The 19,277-nt window shown below is 37.5% G+C and overlaps 1 protein-coding gene across 1 annotated transcript in view; it reads left to right on the top strand.

The window, feature by feature from the left end:
• The window catches only part of DPYD (dihydropyrimidine dehydrogenase), a 797,040-nt gene that overhangs the window by 372,293 nt on the left and 405,470 nt on the right, over positions 1–19,277 (top strand). Inside the window, exon 13 of the mRNA XM_019747023.3 lies at positions 11,406–11,621. Within this exon, the coding sequence (XP_019602582.3) occupies positions 11,406–11,621 (216 nt within the window). The remainder of the gene's footprint in view (positions 1–11,405; positions 11,622–19,277) is intronic.

Genomic DNA, 19,277 nt, shown 5'->3' with positions numbered 1-19,277 from the left:
TACATGGAAACAGAAGAATGAAAACAGAGCATGCCAGGTAGAGAGAATAGCAAAAGCAAACACCCAGGGAAAGACAGAGTTTGGTGGGAGTCACCTGTGACAGGTGTGTTTACATAGAGAGTGGCATAAGGTAAGTTTGGATAGGAGCACAGGACCAGATCATGAAGGATTCTGTAGGCTATAATATAGAGTTTGAATATTAACAAAATGCAATGAGAAACTAATGAAAAGTTTTAAACAGTCAAATTTGTGGTTTTAAAAGGCTATTCTGGTGCAAAGTAAAGAGTGGATTCCTATAGGGGGGAAGGAAAATGGGGAAACCAGTAAGATATAATTCCAGTAAGATTTAATGGTGGCAATGAGAATGGATAGAAGTTTAAGGATTCATATATTTTGAAGATGGAGTCATTAGACTTCGAGTGAAAGAGAGAATGGGGAATGATGCACAGGGTTTGGCTTAAGCTGGATGAATGGTAGTGTCATGAAATAAATGGTAACAACTGGGGAAGGAGTTTTCACATGATAACTACCTTGAATTGCCTAAGAGCTAATAGTTGGAGTGGTGGTGAAGTTTAGATGGAGAAAAAGATCACGTAGATTTGAGTTAATATCATTTAATTTTGTATAGCCTTATTAAGAGCAATGTAATATATCCTTTAAAGATGCGAATAAAATAGTATCATTATTTTTTAGAAACTTTTCTATAGCCTTGTTTCTTTTCTAAAATTTTCATTACAAATAGTAATCTCTCAAAATGGAGAAATGAAATCTGATTTAATGTTATAATTACAATCACTGTACCTAGGCCTTTCCACCATGGAAGCAGCTAATCCAAATTAATTTCTGCTTTGCAAGTTTTTCCCCTCAATAGGTATTTCTTCAAAGGGGGAAGTAACTGAGCTGGAGTTAATTAATTCATTAATCCATCCTATGAATTAATCTAGCCATAAGTAGCTACACAATGCTATTTATCCTTTGCCTTAGAATAATCCTAGAATGGATGCTCCTAGAGCAGCTGTATCCCAAGATAGGGGCCATTGTAGTTATATCACAATGAAATATAAATAAAATGAATAAGTAAAAGCTGTTTGATGATTTGAAATTGGATGGAACATAGTGGTGGTTATTTTCTCTTCTTCAGTCAAATATAACACTACCAATAGTCTTGCTTTTAACAGTGCTTTTAAAAAAAAGTTTTCATTCTACTAAAGCAAATTAAGGAAATTGGAATACATAATTATGATGTGATTTGCTTTTCCTCAACAACATAACCATTATACATGCAAATTTATCTATAATTCCATAACCCAGCCAGGTATAATAGAAATATACTAGTGATAAAGAATAATAATGTAATAGTAAAATAATAGGCCATTATTGTTTGATTGTATTTGTTTTTATTTCCATTCGCAAATGAAAGGCATTACAATTGATTATCTGATTAATATCTGAGTGGCATATACTTGTTATTTTTGAGAATAGATTTTTCAGTGTTTGTGTATGTTTTGTGTGTATGTGTGCATGGTGTGTGTGTGTGTTCAATTGAACTATCATGAATAATTTTCAGGTCAGCTTCCTATTTTGAGGACATTAATACTTTAGAAAAGTAATGTTTATGTAAACAGGAGCAGCTGGATATAATGCAGTAAATGCAAGCTTTGAATTCAGGTCTTACTCTATCACTTCTCAGCTGCTTGTCTTTGGACAAGTTGTTTATTTTCTATGAGCCTCACTTTCCTCATCTTAACAGGGGAATAATGACTAACTTGAAGAGTTGTAATAAAAAAGAGAATAAGTACAAAATACTTGTCACTGGGTCTGGCATAAGTATTATTTACAAATAGACAAGTGTCTTGTTGATTTTGAGAATAAAGTAAGCAACCTATTTTTACACTAGACCTGACATTTGGACAATGTATTGTTGATCATCAGAATTGATACCTTATAAGCAGACAAAGTGTGGGGACAGAGTCCCAGAGAGCAGTTTCCAGGCTCTCAGCCTCATGTGGAAAGGTGCTGGCTCGGTTATTGGATGGCCATCAGCTGTGACTAGTTGGCCATCAGCTGTAACCAGTTAGCCATTAGCCACTAATAAAACTGCCGTGGCTACACTGGGGAGTTGGTTGGTTGGCGGAGAAGCGGATGGCGGATCACAGACCGTGTGGAGCCTGCTTCCTGTATGTCCAACATAGCCACCCAGCGAGAATATATTGGAAGAACGTCCCATCAATGGCTCCGTGGGTGTTCCTTTTTGGCCTCACCATATCCTGCGTTCTTATGCAGGGAGTGGGAGCTGAGACCCTGCATGACACAAAGGTTCCCATAGGAGCACATTTTTAGAACATCTGCCCAGCTTACGGTAATAATCTATTCTTTTGAACAGTTCCTGGTAACCGTTTATTTGAATACGGTAGACTTAAACACAATCATGGCCCAACTTGAATGTCTCACTTGAGAATTAGGAGTTAGGAGGAGCATTCACATGCTAAATAAGTGATTCTCAGCCTTGGATGCACAGTGCAATCCCCAGGAGAGATTTAAAAACAAAACAAAACACTAATGCTTGAGTCCTACTGATACCGTGCTAAGGTCTGGCTGCCTGCCTCTTGAAAAAGTTAAAAATCGACAGACAAGGTTGGTGGAAAGAAAAGGAGGTTTATTCAGAATGCCAGAATTCTGGGAGGATGGCAGACTCCTGTCCAAAGGTGTGGGGACAGAGCCCCAGAAAGTAGTTTACAGGCTCTCGGCCTCACGTGGAGGGGTGCTGGCTTGGGTGGTGGATGGCCGTCGGCTGTGGCCGGTTAGCTGATTGGCCGCTGGTATAGCTGCTGCGACTACCGAGGAGAGCCGAGGAGAGCGGAAGAGAGCGGAGGAACAGAGTCGAGGAGAGTGGAGGAGAGTCGTTGGTCGGTTGGCGGAAAAAGCGGATGGCAGGTCGTGCGACCGGTGGGCCCAGCCTCCAGTGAGACCATAGTGGTGTGACTCCCCTACCTATGGCTCCATGGGTGTTCCTTTTTGGCCTCATTATATCCTGCGTTCTTGTGTGGGGAGCGGGACCAGAGACCCCGCAGGCCACCCCGCATGACAAAAGGCCATCTCCCCGTTCCTAGACTGGTCAGAAGGTTTTATAGGTAGGTACACAAAAAGAACAAAGGAAAGGGGGAGTCGGTCAGGCAGGTCCGAGGGCTGACATCATTGCCTGGGGTCTGGTCTGTTTTAAGATAGTTATCTCCAGACTGTGACTGGAACTTGGACTCGCCACCGCGTCCTGGGACTTCATGTCTCACCAGTAAGAACTGCAAGGGAGCTGCACATTGGATTCCAGTGTTGGAGCACCTTAGGGTTAAGAAATTGCTCTTTTCAGGTTAGGATCCTGTTGATTAAAAGGATTCATGAGGTATGGGTAGCCTTGAGAAAGGGAACAAAGTTCTTAAGTCAATCAGTGAAGGGAGAAACAAAGAGGAAACAGCTGAATATAAGGATGGATCAAACTGAGAACTAGCTAAGTCCCCTAAGGTGGCTACATGGCGAGCTGTGTGGTGAGTCAAAGTGCAAATGAGCTATGTCTAACTGCATTATTTTATTTACCAAATTTCACCCTTACACTACTAAGTGATTCTGATGTAATTAGTATGGACTCTGTCTGGTCAGGACATCAGAATTTTAAAAACTCCAAATGTTTTTAATATGTATAGTTAAAAATGACTGAGCTAAACCTATAAAACATCAACCATTGTGAATAAAGAAGCAGAGGAAGCCTGTTGGCAGAGACAAAAGAATAAACTAGATACACACAGAAGAGGAGAGAGAGACACAGATTAGATGGCCTTTCTTGAGGATTTCCTGGAGGCCTCACTGCATATCTGCTTCAGTTTCATGAGATACTTCTATACTTTCATAATAACCATCTGAGGCTAGTTCTGTTACTTGCAACCAAAGGAGTCCATTCTAAGCTGTAAGTTTAACATAATGGAGAGCAGATAAATGCTTTATTTTAAGATGGTGTCGTGCGGGGAGGCCTGCGAGGTCTCTGGTCCTGCTCCCCACATAAGAACGCAGGACATGGTGAGGCCAAAAAGGAACACCCATGGAGCCATAGATGGGGGAGTCATACCACTATATTCTCGCTGGTGGCTGGGTTGGAAAAACAGGAAACAGGAGCCATATAATTCTCAACCCTCATTGCTCCGCTTGCAGGCTCAGCCACCATCTTCTTGCCAGCCCCCATTTTTTCTGCTAGCCTAGCCACAGCAGTTATATTAGTGGCCAATGGCTCACTGGTTACAGCTGATGGCCAACTAACCACAGCTGATGGCCATGCAATCACAGTTGATGGCCATTTACTACCTGAGCCAGCACCTGTCTATGTGAGACCGAGAGCCTGGAAACTGCTTTTTGGGGTTCTGTCCCCACAGACGAATACTGACAAAATTGTAAGGTCAATGAATTTTATTTCATGTCATTTTATATGACTGAATTATAGCATGCATATATTTACATAATGACTTAATTGCCCAGAGTAATTATTTACCATTTGTAGGGACGGAGTCCCAGAGAGCAGTTTCTAGGCTCTCGACCTCACGTGGAAAGGTGCTAGCTTGGTGTGGGGGCAGAGCCCCAGAAAGTAGTTTCCAGGCTCTCGGCCTCACATAGACAGGTGCTGGCTCAGGTAGTAAATGGCCAACTGTGATTGCATGGCCATCAGCTGTGGCTAGTTGGCCGTCAGCTGTAACCAGTGAGCCATTGGCCACAATATAACTGCTGTGGCTACGCTAGCAGAGAAGAGAGAGAGAATGGGGGCTAGCAAGAAGATGGCGGCTGGGCTGGCAAGCATGGATGGCGGTTTGCGGACAGTGTGGATCCAGCCTCCAGTGAGAGTATAGTGCCGCCAGAGAGAGTGTGGTGGTGTGGCTCCCCTGCCTGTGGCTCCGTGGGTGTTCCTTTTTGGCCTCACCATATCCTGCGTTCTTGTATGGGGAGCGGGAGCGGAGACCCCACAGGCCTCCCCGCCTGACAAATGGCGCAGCGAGCAGGGTCTCCAGCACGACACTTGGGTAGTAGATGGCCATCAGCTGTAAATAGTTGGTCTTCAGCTGTAACCAGTTAGCCATTAGCCACTAATATAACTACCGTAGCTACACTAGCAAACGCGGATTGTGGCTAGCAAGTAGAGTCGGCAGAGAAGTGGATGGTGGATTGTGGATCATGTGGTTCCTGCTTCCTGGGTCTCCAACCCAGCCGCCAGCGAGGATATATAGTGGTATAAACCCCCTATCCATGGCTCCATTGGTGTTCCTTTTTGGCCTCACCATATTCTGTGTCCACCCGCCGAGAGCGGGAGCTGAGTCCCTGCATTACACCATTTCTATGGATGGCTGTTTCGAGAACCTTTGCTAAATTCTACAGTCTTTCAGAGGTAAGAGTTGAATGCTACTGTCGTGCGGGAGACCCTGCTCGCTGCGCCATTTGTCGTGCAGGGCGACCTGCGGGGTCTCTGGTCCCGCTCCCCACATAAGAACGCAGGACATGGTGAGGCCAAAAAGGAACACCCACGGAGCCATAGGTAGGGGAGTCATACCACTATATTCTCTCTGGCGGCACTATAGTCTCACTAGAGGCTGGATCCACACTGTCCGCAAACCGCCATCCACGCTTGCCAGCCCAGCCGCCATCTTCTTGGTAGCCCCCATTCTTCCTCTCTTTGCTAGCACAGCCACAGCAGTTATATTAGTGGCCAATGGCTCACTGGTTACAGCTGACGGCCAACTAGCCACAGCTGATGGCCATGCAATCACAGTTGATGGCCATTTACTACCTGAGCCAGCACCTGTCTATGTGAGGCTGAGAGCCTGGAAACTACTTTCTGGGGCTCTGCCCCCACAGCTACTCTACATTAGAATCATAGAATATAATGGAGTTTTATATCTGGAATACAGCTGATGATTATGGCATCTAAACTGATTATTATCTAACTAGGAACTGATGTAAAAAGTGGCTAAGTACCCAAGGTCACTAATCTGATGCATTGAACAAATATTTTGAGTATCTTTCTGCCAAATGTTATGCTAGGTGCTGAAATTCAATTAGGTAGGAGATACAGACACATAAGCAAACGATAGTGAGTGTCATAAGGGAATAACTTTGCATGTAGATAGCTAGGGACGTTTCCTAGTGGAGATGGCAAGGGGACTCACTGGGAGGATTGGTTGGAATGTTCAAAGAAGAAAAGCCAGGCAGGAAAGAATATTTTAGGGAAAAGAAAACTCAAAATGCATACATGCATTAATTATATTGTTTTGTTTGAGAAATTATATAATGGCTTAATAAACTGACTGAAGGTGTTCTGAGTGAGTAGTTGTAGATGAGATAAGAAAGTGTGGGAGGGAGAAGAGCCTAGATAACAACTGGGATTATATAATGCCAAGGACTTCCGTATTCTGCACAGTGAAGAAAGAGCCTTGAAGGATTTTACAGATGCAGATGAAATGAGAAAACTTAAGTGTAACCCATATAAATGTGGGCCCTCTCATGATCTATGCATGTCATAGTTATTTTTTTTAATTGAATTGTAAGTGACTAAAATCTTCATCAGTCTCCAATAAAAAATTCTAAGGGGAAAAGGTAAACTTTTTAAAAGTCATTTTTAGACATCCCTCTCATTTTCACTGTCTTATATGGCTAACAATGGTTTCTATAAAAGAAATGTGACTTTTTATCTTTCCACTCTAAAAGTCTGCTGGACATCTAACTTTTCCTTAATCTCTATTCTAACTGCCACCCCAGCCGCATCTCTGTTCTTTGTCACTTCAGCCTCTTTCGAGTCTGTGGTTTCCATTCGGTGTTTCCATTAAATGTATTTTGAATGACCAAAGAGATTGTGATGATGTGAAGATTATAAGATGCTTCCTGCTTTAAAAAAGGAAGGGAAGTGGGGAAATTGTAATTGTAAAAATTCAAGTGCTTGTATTTCATCCTTTCGACTATATTGGCAGGTTCCTCAGTTTCAGAGCTTAAAAGGTGAATGAGATGTCCAACCAAGGCAATGAGAATGTTGATAAGATTTATGTATTAAAAATAATTATAAAGATATAAATGCTCAACCTGGGGAAAAAAGGAAATTTAGAAAATGTATAATTCTTTTAAACATATTTGAGGGTTGCCATGTGGAAAAGTGGTTTTATTTATATTTGTACAGAAGAGGGCAGAGTTACCTTTAAGAGTAAGTATTGTAAATGTAATATAATATAGTATAATATCATATAAATTACATATATTTCTAACGGAGATACTAATTTGAACAGGATATGGTCACTGCCCTCAAGGAGCCTGTGTTCTATTTGAAAAGAAAATCAACATGTACAGCACAGTATGATGACTACTGAGGTGGAGGCGTATTTTAAATTGTAAAATAGCAGGAAAAGAGTCTGCTCCATTAGACAAGCATGTGGAGTGTACTGAGGAATGTCCCAGGAAACACATACTTGCGTGAATGAGTTGAGTTTTGAGGGATGATTAGGAGTTCAATGGATGAAGAAATTCTTGGATTATATATTAGGCCAGTGGAAATACATATGATCATACATGGAGACGTAGCAGTGTGATGAACTGTCTGTGGTTTTACTTTGTGTTTCGTTGGTTGGTAACGCTATTCACATTTTTTTTTTAATGTGAGCTCCAGGGACCTTGTCTGTTTTGTTCATCTCTATATTCTCAAGTTCTCTATAAATACCTGCTGCATAAATAAATGAGTGAAAATATTTCCATGTGAATGTTAAGAATTGTGTCTAACTGAAGACATGTGTACTGTGTTACGGAAGCAATCAGTATATGCCGTGCAAGGAAATTTAAATTTGGTTTCCTGAAGATATGAATAAATTTTAGCATGTTAGTGATTAAACATATAATCAAATATTTTCAATGTAATTAAAAAATTAAAATAATGCTACTTTTTTATGCCCTGCGAGTAGCCCAGATAAAATTATTTATCTCTAGGGGTTAAGGAGAGCTTCAGAGTGGGTAATATTTTAGTAGGTAGGAAAGAAAATATGAAATGTAAAAGGGTGCAGAGTCAGGGAGGCACAGAGTATTTCTGAGGAGGAATGGTTGAAACATACTATTTCTGAGGTATGGTGCAAGGTAGTGGAAAGAACATAAGCCAAACAGACAGAAAAAATACATTTTATTCTGGCTTTGTCACTAACTGAATAACTTACAGCTATTCACTTAACCTCCCTTGCCCTTAGTTTTCTGTGTATAAGATAAAGCTTTTAAGGTTGACCATCTCTTTGTTCTAGTTCTAAATATTTTTACCTTTTATGAATAATAAATATAGCTGAAAAGATTGATTTGGCACAATCTGTGAAGGAAACTAAAGAGTAGTCTATTTACTTTGATTTTTACTTAATGAGTTTATCATTGCTTTTTTAAAAAAATTACTTTAGTATGTCTTTAAGTCTATTTGTTTTATATAAGTTAATTTATGTTCATTATTGAAAATATGAAAATACAATAGGCAAAAATTTAAAAATTGAAGGTCATTCCTATTCCAATTCAGATAACTCCAGTTAACATATTGATGTTTACCCTTATCATAGATGGCTAAACAGAGAGACATATAGCTACATATATATTTATTTTTTTATGGAAAACTTTTGGATTTACATACACTGTTGACTCACTGTTTTTCCACCACACTCTTTCATGTTATATATATATATAGCTGTATTGTTTCTGATGCCAATATAGCATTTCTTTGTAGAGTAGTATCATTGGGGAACTAATCCTCATAGAAACTAGGTTGTTTCTTACATCTATTATTTACTAACACTATTGGACAACTGGAAAAATAGTATGGTCTGAGATTGAATATCTAAACATATTCTTTAGAAAGGTATACGATTAGATACATTTTAAAGGAGTTGAGTTTGAATTAATGACAAAGCATCCACATCCCAAAGTCTTGACATCTCTTGAAAATCTGAGTTTGGAGATTGGGATTGGGATTTGGGAAGAATCAGTCTTGTGATGAGAGCTGAAAATTGAGATCTTTAAGTTTCCTGAGCACAGGTACAAGGGGAACCTGCTTTTAAGTTTCAGAAAAGGAAGAGGACATTAGGGCAGGAATATATCCTGAGGTTGCACAGACTGGGCTGGTGTAGCACCACACTGTGGCAAAAAGTCACAAAGACAAAATAAAAACTTGTCCTGTATGCACAGTATGAAAAAGACTGCCTTCTACATGTAAATATTTTAGGTTATCTCTTAGATGCATACACAACAGTAGTATTTTTGTCAATAAAAGAAAAAATATATTTTATAAGAAGCTATACTTCTCACTTGGAAGAGTTTTTTGTGTTTATTTTTTGCTATTTGTTGTTTGCTTTGGTTGTTTCCTTTTTTATTTTGTTTTGAAGTTTTAGGATAATCTTGCCATTGGTTCAAATCATTCCCTTTATATGTTTTAAAGCAGCAATGTGCTTATGAATTTCAGAGCAATGCTTTATTAAAATTTGCGTAAGTTAACAAACCCACGTTGAACTGCACATACACATATGCACCCTTGAGCTGTTGCCTACTGCCATATATTGCCTACAATTATTAACAAATTGAATACATCTGTAACATTAAAGACATTCGCTATTTCAATACAAAGCCATAAAAAAGAAGAATACTTACATCATTCATCTCACCTAATGAAGAATACGGAACCATGTGTGTTTCTGCTATCAGATCAGACACAATATTGCGTGAAGTTTCTAAGATTCTTCAGATACAGAAGGTGCTTCTAAATTTTTCCCAGTGTTAACCAATCTGTGGTGTCAGGAAATTCTTCCTTAGACTAACCTAAACTTATTTGGTTCACTTTAAATTATGATTATGCGGAGCTAAGAAAATCTCATCAAAGGTATTTTTTTTCACCCAACTCTGTACATACTTACACAAACAGACACAACACATACCACAAATGAAGGCCTCAATTTATCCCCCACTTCCCTGTATTATACATTATAGCTTTTGTCTTTGCTAATAATCCTTCTGATGGTATTGAAATCCTATGTGAAGACAGGAGAAATTATGGTCATGATGGGACTGACCAATATTCAGAAATATGCTTTGAAACCCAGAATATTCCTGGTAGAAGCCATAGCTGAAGACCAGATACCATCAGACACCTCTTTGCAGGTACCAGAGGCACATTAGTCTTTCAACTGACAAGTTGGTGCCTTTTTACATATTAAGTGAAATTTACTTTGCATTATAAATAGTGGAGGTCCAGAAATAATTTCTATGCAAGTCATGGCATTTTTTATCTACACAAGACACACTCCTGTAAAATTAAAGTTCTGCTCAAATAAACTTTTCTTATGAGTGATGATTCATAAGAAAAAGGCATTCTTACTTTGGAAGTAACTAGCCCTGTCCATTCAGTAACCACTTTGCCTGTCAAAATTCATCCCTTTTTATATTTGCCAGTATTTGTCTTTTGGAGGTAAAAAGAGAAAAATGGTGGAAGGAAGAGAAGGAGAGAGAGGCAGAGACATAGACACTTTACAAACAGAAGGTCTGATGAGATCTTTAATAATCTCCCAGTCAGAAAGAGAACATTTATCAAGCACCTACTACACGTATGCTTCAGTGTGCCATGTACTTTGCGTGTTTTTATTAAATCTTTCGCATAATACAAGGTGCATTATTACAATGTTCATTTAACAACAGCAGTTTTACAGGTTGGGGAGCTAGTTAAAGATTTCAACACTAACTGCCTGGAACCTGTTTGGTTTCTGAAAAAAGAAACCCCTCTCATGCACATGAGTACATTACCCACTTTCCAGATTAGATGTCTCTCTGGGGTTTACAATCTCTTGCATTTCCCAATATCCCTCAGGTAGGAAATTAGGCAACCTGCATTCCTGCTGCTATACGGAAAACAGTGGAGGAGAAAAGACAAGGGCTGCCTTTAGGTGGCTTTCCTAAAATCTCATAAACAGTAGTGAAATTACTGGGAATTGAATGTGGGCCTCCTGACTTGCTGTTGCCCCATCTCTAACCACTAAAGATAACTCCACAAGTGAAGTACAGAAAGCCTGGGTTAATGGGACCAGGGAGATGAATTCTGAAGTTACTCCCTTCCATGTTTAAATCTCAGTTTGTTTTAAACAGTTTTTGTTTGTTTATTTAAATGATTTTATTTGTGTTAATACTCTATACTGCTTTTTAAATTAGAAAAGGATGGTATTATATGAATTTGGTTCACTGCTCACTGACTCTGCCAGTTTTCATCATTTTAAGCAGAGTAATATAATCTCTATTAATTCAAATACTATGTTGAAGTGATTTTTGTAAAAGATTATGTGGAAAAATCAGATATGACACAAGAACAATTGTTGTCTATTTGTTTTTTGCAGTCACAATATGGAAACTCAGTGTCTGCCACGCCCAAACTACCCCTCTTTTACACGCCTATTGATCTGGTGGACATCAGCGTGGAGATGGCTGGACTGAAGTTTACAAATCCTTTCGGTCTTGCTAGTGCAACTCCCGCTACCAGCACCTCAATGATTCGAAGAGCTTTTGAAGCTGGATGGGGTTTTGCCCTGACCAAAACTTTCTCTCTTGATAAGGTAAGAAAATATTTTTGAAGTCATGTTTACACATCTATCATGTGTTTTAATTAGGGCATAAATATTATAATGGAAATATTTTTCTGGTGGAGAAATCATAGTTATTAAACTACCAGGTAAGACCTATTATTACACGCTAGTCTTTACTTCCCTTCTATGCTTTCCCATTGAAAGGGAGGTGCATATATTTCTCATTTTGTTTTGTTTAGGAAGCATCAAAAACATAAGTATTTCAAAAGTGACTGTTTCATTTAATAATCACAAACTCATGAGTTCTTATTTCTGTATTTTTGTTTTGTGATTTCTGGATGTGTATGAATGAGGACATTTGCCTCCACTCAAAGTTGGAGAGATAATGGATTTGGTTTGCACATAATCCTGGGATCTAATACATGTCGGAAGGAATCTCTCAGTGTAACTCATTGGTGCTAGTAATAAATAAGATTTTTCTGGAATTTTTAAGTACATAAACTTCACTCAGAGTACATAAACTTGAGTTTAATTTGTCATGGTCACTCCGTAAGTGGATATACTTAGTAGAAAGTACACTACATATTAAAGTTGAGATTGATTCTTTAAAGTATATGAATGTGTTTTTCAAAGTAGGATGATTTATATAATATATGGTTTTGAATTACAAAAGAGCTGCAGAATTTAACATTCCTTAGACCCTTTATTGATAAAATTTTAAATGATATACCTATTGATATATCTAGTACTAACTGGAAGTTAGTAATAATTAATGTATAAGAATGTGTGAATCTAGTGACTAAAACAAGAGTATCATTATGTAAATCAGCCTTATCCTTAGACAAAGAAAATAATAGAGAACAAAATTGCCCCATTAAGCACGTTCTCTCTTTTTTCCTCTTACTAGGATCAATAGCTAGCATTATTATGGCTAAGATACCAGGACTCTTTTATTCTGACAGCTTTACAAGATGCTTTGTACAACTGTGGTCAAGGAAATCTAGAGAATCCTCAAAAGTTAGAAAAAATAGTGCATGGAAAAATACTTCTTAAATATATTTATGTTTAAATAGGTAAAGGGAGGTATTTTTCAAATAAGTTGGTGAATATTTAGAAATACTTTGGTTAAACAAAGTGTAAAAACATACAGAACATACTAGATTCAGTTGTAGAATATTATTAATTGTTTACAACCTTGGAGAATATTGACAATATATTTGTCTTTGTTTCAGTTCGTCTTTTACAAATTACTGGGAAATCATAATCAAATGTTTAATCCATTGTGAAAAACTGAGTCTCTGATAACATTAATAAATAATTAGTTATACTATTTTGCAACTTGTATATGTAAACAGAAATAGGGGGTTACTCAGGTACTATGGGAAAATTGTAGCCAAAAAAAAGTATTTGCTTTGAATTTGGTGTTTTCTTTGCTTGCAAAAATTGAATTCTACTTAATCAGAGATACCTGTCTTTACTCTGTTGGTAACATGCATTGATTTGTGACGCTCTTTCTGTAACCAGGGAGAAGTTCCCTGGTTTAAGATTACCAGCAGAAATAAATGTGGAAGCTAACTTCCTTCTAAACCTCCAATTCAAATTTAGTCTGTCTATTCAGAAGTCTGTGATGCTGGTTCAGAAGGAGTTACGAACAAATGCAAATTAAATTTGGCACATAAACCAAAATGATAGGGGGTTTTAGAAAGCTCTGTTTTACTTACTTTGTGGGTAAGACAAAATATTTGTGCAAAGACTATTTTAAATGTATTTGTGCAGATTTTAGTGACATAAATAATGATGCCACCTTGGACTTACAAAATGCCACTTTCAAAAACTATTATTTCCCGTGCGTGATTTTGCAAAGTAGCCTGTTGCTTCACAGAGATCAACTTTTTTTTTTTTTGGTTTTTTATATTGTCCCTAATTACTAATTAAACCTGCTGTGAATATATAATGTGTTATGAGCTTCTGTGCTATGTCCTTGATGAAACGTTGCAGTATAGAACTCAGTAGTATAAACACAGGCTTTTACTGAAGCCTCTTACTAAAAATATCTATTAAAATATTACATGTACTATACATTTATGTGACATTATAGCATACCAATTTAGATTAGCCTTATTATAATTTATTATGCCAATTCAAGAATCTACTTAAAATGTATTAAAATTCAAAATCTTGGCGTTTGAAATTTGGATGGTTTTAATATAACAAAGGTTATTCTACGGTTTTGTTATCATATGAAATATTAATATTTCACAATACAGTTTTGATGAAGTACAATTTGCCGAGCCTGCATATGATAAAGAAATTAAATGCTTACCAAGGGAGTTCAGTAAAAAATTAGAGCCCTGGCTGAACATCTGCTGGAAATTTTATTATCCTGTCCTACTGACAGTGTGGATCCCTTGTTGTTTCTCTAGATTGACAGCTGAATATTACACTGATTTCTACAGCAAATATGTTTAGGTGAACTTTGTTTCCTTTTTTTATTTTTTTGGGTATTCGGAACATGCTTTTGATTTTCATCCTATATATATATTTTTTATACTCTTGACATTTGTTGATGCCAGATTGAGGTCTAATACGCTGTAGCAACGATAGACCATTGACTTACAGTGAAATGCCAGTTGATATCTCAGTAAACAGAAATATTATTATTCTTTACTGTGTGGTCGGTATAAAAGCTATATGTGCTTTCTTAGCAACACAGATGATCAGATTTTTAATGTCAAATATAAAAAGATCTGTTTGCTTTTGTGTTAAATAACATCAAAGATGGATTTTATTAACTGTCTTCTTCCTTCCCAAATCAGTCTTTCCTAGAATGTCCCAAATTACTGACATTGCTTTTTCTAGAGATTGTTTGTTTTCTAATCATGATTTTAAAATGTCATCGTAAAAGTATTTAAATATAATTGAAAATTATTTTTCTGTATAAGTATATATTGAGTTCAAGTTTAAATTTTAAAAGGTGGGAGAGAAATCAATCTGTCAACTCGATGAAAGCTAAACTGTCATGACAAACCAGAGAAATGCTTGGTTTAACTGGGAATATTAGAAATTGTTTAGGCTTCACATAAAATAACCTCCTGACCTATATTCACATTATACTAATAGGAAATAGATTAAAACATTTTGTTTTTGTTAATTATATCATAACTTTTTTTTCTCTCAGGTAGCTACATATTATACACTGCAAATATATAGCATCTAACTGCAAATTGCATGTATCTTTATCATTACACAGATAAACTCAGAAGTGTTTATTACTATCCTAGATCAAATTTAAACCTAAGCAGAAAGTTCATTTCGTTTATAAGCTAGATATAAATATTAGAGTAAACTTGTGATTGATTTTTAGTAAGAAACTGTCTTGGATGCATATATTTTTTTCTAATAAGTATCAAATAATTAAGTAAATAGGTGCATGTATGAGTTTCAACATAAAATATTGAAAACTAAACTCTGAAAAATATTTAAGGTTCTTTATTATTTCTTTAGAATCAAAGTATTGTTTCTAAATATTTTGTTTCCATAAAATACAAACTTATACCAAATAGCACAATGCTTAGTGTATAGGAAGAGTTTGATAAATGCTTCATAAATATTCTTTGGATAAATGAATAAACAAATGAATAGATTTTTTGACAACAGCATATTGAGTTCTTTTTCATCCATGTGAACAGATAGTTAACACATAAAACATTGACTGTTCTGAGTATTGATCTCCATCAAAGAAGAAAAGGCCAATTAAAATTTTTCATGTCCTATGTTATTTCTGTAGTACATCTATACACATGTGCAACTGAAAATATAAGTGGAATTTCTAAATGCATGGGTTGTATATTAAGATTTAGGTTGTTGAGTAAGCATTTAAAATGCAGAGAACTTTTGAGAAAATAGAGTAAGTATTGCACAAGTTTAGGAAGGGTCATAAAAATTATATGGCCAAACTAAGGTCATGTGTCACTAGCTCTGACAGAAGAAATGTAATCTCTTCTTGAATGCTTTTAATGACAAGGAATATGCTAGAGCTTTAAAGGCAATGCAGCCTCTCAGAGCTACGAAAAGATCCTTTAGAAATATGTTCTTTTTATTGATCCCAAATCAGCCTTCCCATAAGTTCCATCCATATTTTGTGGTTCTGCCCTTAGAGACAGCATGGCATTAATTAGTGTAACATATTGACATTAACAAATTGTTGATTTTACAGTATGGTATTCTTTTTTTTTTTTTTTTTTTTTTAAGTAAATAACTAACCTTGAGAGAGGCTAAAAGTATGGAGAGGCAGTGTTGTCTAGGGAAAAGAAATTTGACCTGGGAGACTCTGGTTTCCATCCAAAGCTGCTTCTAAATCACTATCTTAGACTTGTTTAATATTGTAGGTGGTGATTATTATTAGTATTATTATGATTATGATTATACACATTAACTACCATTTATTGAGTTCTTAGGATATATAGACATTGATGAATAATTTTCGTAAGTTATTCATTGAATGTTCATAATATCCCTATAAGACAGATAGTAATTTATTTTTTTCCAGGTCACATAATAGGCTGAGAAAGTGAAATAAATTGCTCAGGACTTAGAACAACAATTATTCATTTGCTTACAATCATGTATATTGCAATTTGGCTGAGCTCATATGAGCTGTTTTTCTGCTTTACATGGTGTCTGCTAGACTCATTCCTGCATCTACAGTCAGTTGGAGGGATGCCTGGATACTGGCAAGATGGCCCCACTCGTGTGTCTGGACCCTCCATAGGAGTTGCTATAATTGCTGATATTCCTGAGCCCCTATCTCTGTTTCTGCACAATCTCTTTTGCCTTGTTGTGTCTTACCATCAAAGGAGGTAGCTTGGGCTTGTTCACGAGCTAGTAGTGTTCCAAGAGGGCAAGAGAAGCAACTGCAAGGACTGTTGAAACAGAGCCTAAAAAGTCACATATTGTCACTTCTTGGTCAAAGCAAGTTACAAGGTACAATATATATGCTATATTCAAGAAGCAGGTAAATACCATCTGCCTATTGATGGGGAGAACAGCAAAATCATATCACAAAGGAGCATGCATACAGCAAGGAAGGACTACTGTAGACACCTGTGCAAACATTCTAACTTGCCCTCTGGTCACAGTAATTCACGTCCCTTCCACATGCAAAATGTACAATTTCTTTCCATCCACCCCATTCCAAGACATTTTTTGGTGTCATTCAATCATGGCATTAGGCTTAACATCTTGTGTTAAGCTTATATTAGGTCCCAATGCATAGAAAGTTACTTGGGTTCAGCTTCTCTTTATTCAGGACTCTGGAAAATGGAAAGATAAGTTGTCTATTGCCTATATGTCCAACAAAAAATTGTATGATCAATAAAATCACAGTAGATACTCTCATTCAGAAACAGGAGAAATGGAAGAAACGTAGCAATTACTTGTCCATACCAATTTTGCAATTCAGTTGAGCATGTATTATCAGGGCCCCTTACTTCAGGGGTAGGGTATGTTTCTTGATTAGGATACAGTTCTCTCTGGTAGTGGTTCTTTAATCCATTGTTCCAGTCTCCTATTGGCTCAGTCATCATGATTCTATCCTTTGAGTTTTGTTTTGTTTAGAAATGGCCAGTGGTAGCCCATGTGTCTCTCCTTGTTGAATATGTCTTGCTGCTGTGGCATAATGTCCTCAAGATTCTTAGAATCAAGATTGTCAACTTAGGAGAATCTACTAGGACATGGTTTAAATTTGTCTAAAGACTTACCAAAATATCATATAGCAGCACTTTTGATGTGACCTTTACCCTAAGGTCATTTCTTACATTGAAAATAATTTTCCTTCTAGGAGAGCGAAGTATAAAAATTGGTTTATTTTTCCAACCAAGCAAGTCCTGGGCCCTTTTGCTTTGCTGTAAGTTTGCTTAGCAAATTGAATATATCCTTACTTAGCTCTTTTCTGTCTCTCACAGTACCTTATTATCCTTGGGTTAGAAATACTCAACTGACACTTTCAGCTTTCTGTCTGGAGATTTCTTTAGCCAGATGCACAAATGCATTATGTACATTTCTGTCTTATGAATTATCATCAGCAACATTCTCGCCCATTTTTCTGTCACTATATAATACAGGCCACTCTTGTCTAGTCTCCAGTCACAATTGTCATACTGCATTTCAAGCCTCCACTAACAGTTTGTTCACCATTCTTCGAAGCTTTACTAACTGTCTACTCTTGATCTTTCAAGAGAGGCCTCTGCCTGCCTCTCCATCTGAAAGCCACTACCACATGTTTTAGATTCTGGTATTCTAGCAAACATTTCTGTATCATTTATCTATTGCTGCATATCAAACCACCCCACAATTGTTGGCTTACAACAACAAGTCATCTGCTCTTGATTCTATAGTTTGGCAGTCTGGTCAGGGCTCAGCTGGGTAAGCTTGCTTTGCTCCATGTGGTGTTCGTTCTCGTTCATTCATTTGCAGTCCGTTGACAGACTGCATGGAGTCTGGCTGGCTTGACGGGGCTGGGATCTCCATGTGGTCCCATCTTCGAGGAGACTACACTGGACTTGTTCACAAGGTGGCAGTGTTTTAAAAAGGGAAGAGGGGAAATTGTGAGGCTGCTGCTCAGAATTGCACAAGATAATCTCCACTGTATTCTGTTGATTAGAGCAAGTCGTAAGGCTGGACCAGGATCCTGGAGCATGCAAATGGCTCCTCTCATCCAAAGGCTTAAATCCACCACAACAGAATTTGAACCAAGGTCTATTTGATACAAATCCAGGCACTTTCTCTATATCATGCTGTTTCCTAATTTATCCTCTCTGGACCTCATTACTTTATGTCTAAAATGAAGGCAGTTTGACTCCATCAGTATTCGCCAGAGACCTGGAGTTCAGCTGAGCAGGTGCACTGATGGCCTTCTACTCCTGCTTTAAACAGACAAGCACCTATGATTTTATTTCTATCTTGGTTGTATGTACAATTTCATATAGAGATAGAGTGGGAGCGGGAGGGAGAAAAAGAATTAGAGAGAGACAAGAAAGAAAGAATTTTTATAAAAGGCCTTCTGGGAATCCATTGTCATGAAAAGCTAGTCCCCTCTTGCACCATTTTTCTGCAGACATTTTTCTCCAGACACACTGGCCCTCTGTCTAAAACTCCAACATGGCAGCTCCTCCCTCTCTTAGGGATGTTTGGCTAGTGTTTGCTCGTCCTAGAATGCTCTGCCCTCAAGTCTTTAAACAACTGCTCTTGCTTCTCATTCAGTTCTCACATCAAAACTTGCCTCCTCAGAGAAGTCTTTGCTGACCACACGCAACTCAGTCTGTCTGTGCCGCGTTTCCCTGGTTGTCTGTTTTTCCTCACTACACTTATAACCATCTGAAATTGCCATGCTCTTGACCACTTATTTGTTTACTTGTTCATTTTCTGTTTTACCCACTTGAAGTAAGAAGAGGGATGCTGTCATTCTTGCTCACTACTGTGTGCCAAGTGCCAAGAACCATGTCTGGCAGATAGGAAGGGAGCAATACATACTTAGATGAAGGAATAATTTTAGGATTCTAATTTGAACCAAAATTCCACATGACAGCTCCTCATTTGCTGGGAGACAGCTCTCATGTCCTATCTGGAAGTCTTTTCTTTTTCCTTTCTAAACAGTCCTGTTTTCCTTTCCATAATAAGCTTTACAGA

Source organism: Rhinolophus sinicus, chromosome 7 (genome assembly GCF_057876585.1).
Source record: "Rhinolophus sinicus isolate RSI-liver-muscle chromosome 7, RSI-T2T, whole genome shotgun sequence".
In the NCBI taxonomy this organism is placed as follows: Eukaryota; Metazoa; Chordata; class Mammalia; order Chiroptera; family Rhinolophidae; genus Rhinolophus; species Rhinolophus sinicus.
This window is presented reverse-complemented; position numbering and strand designations above follow the sequence as displayed.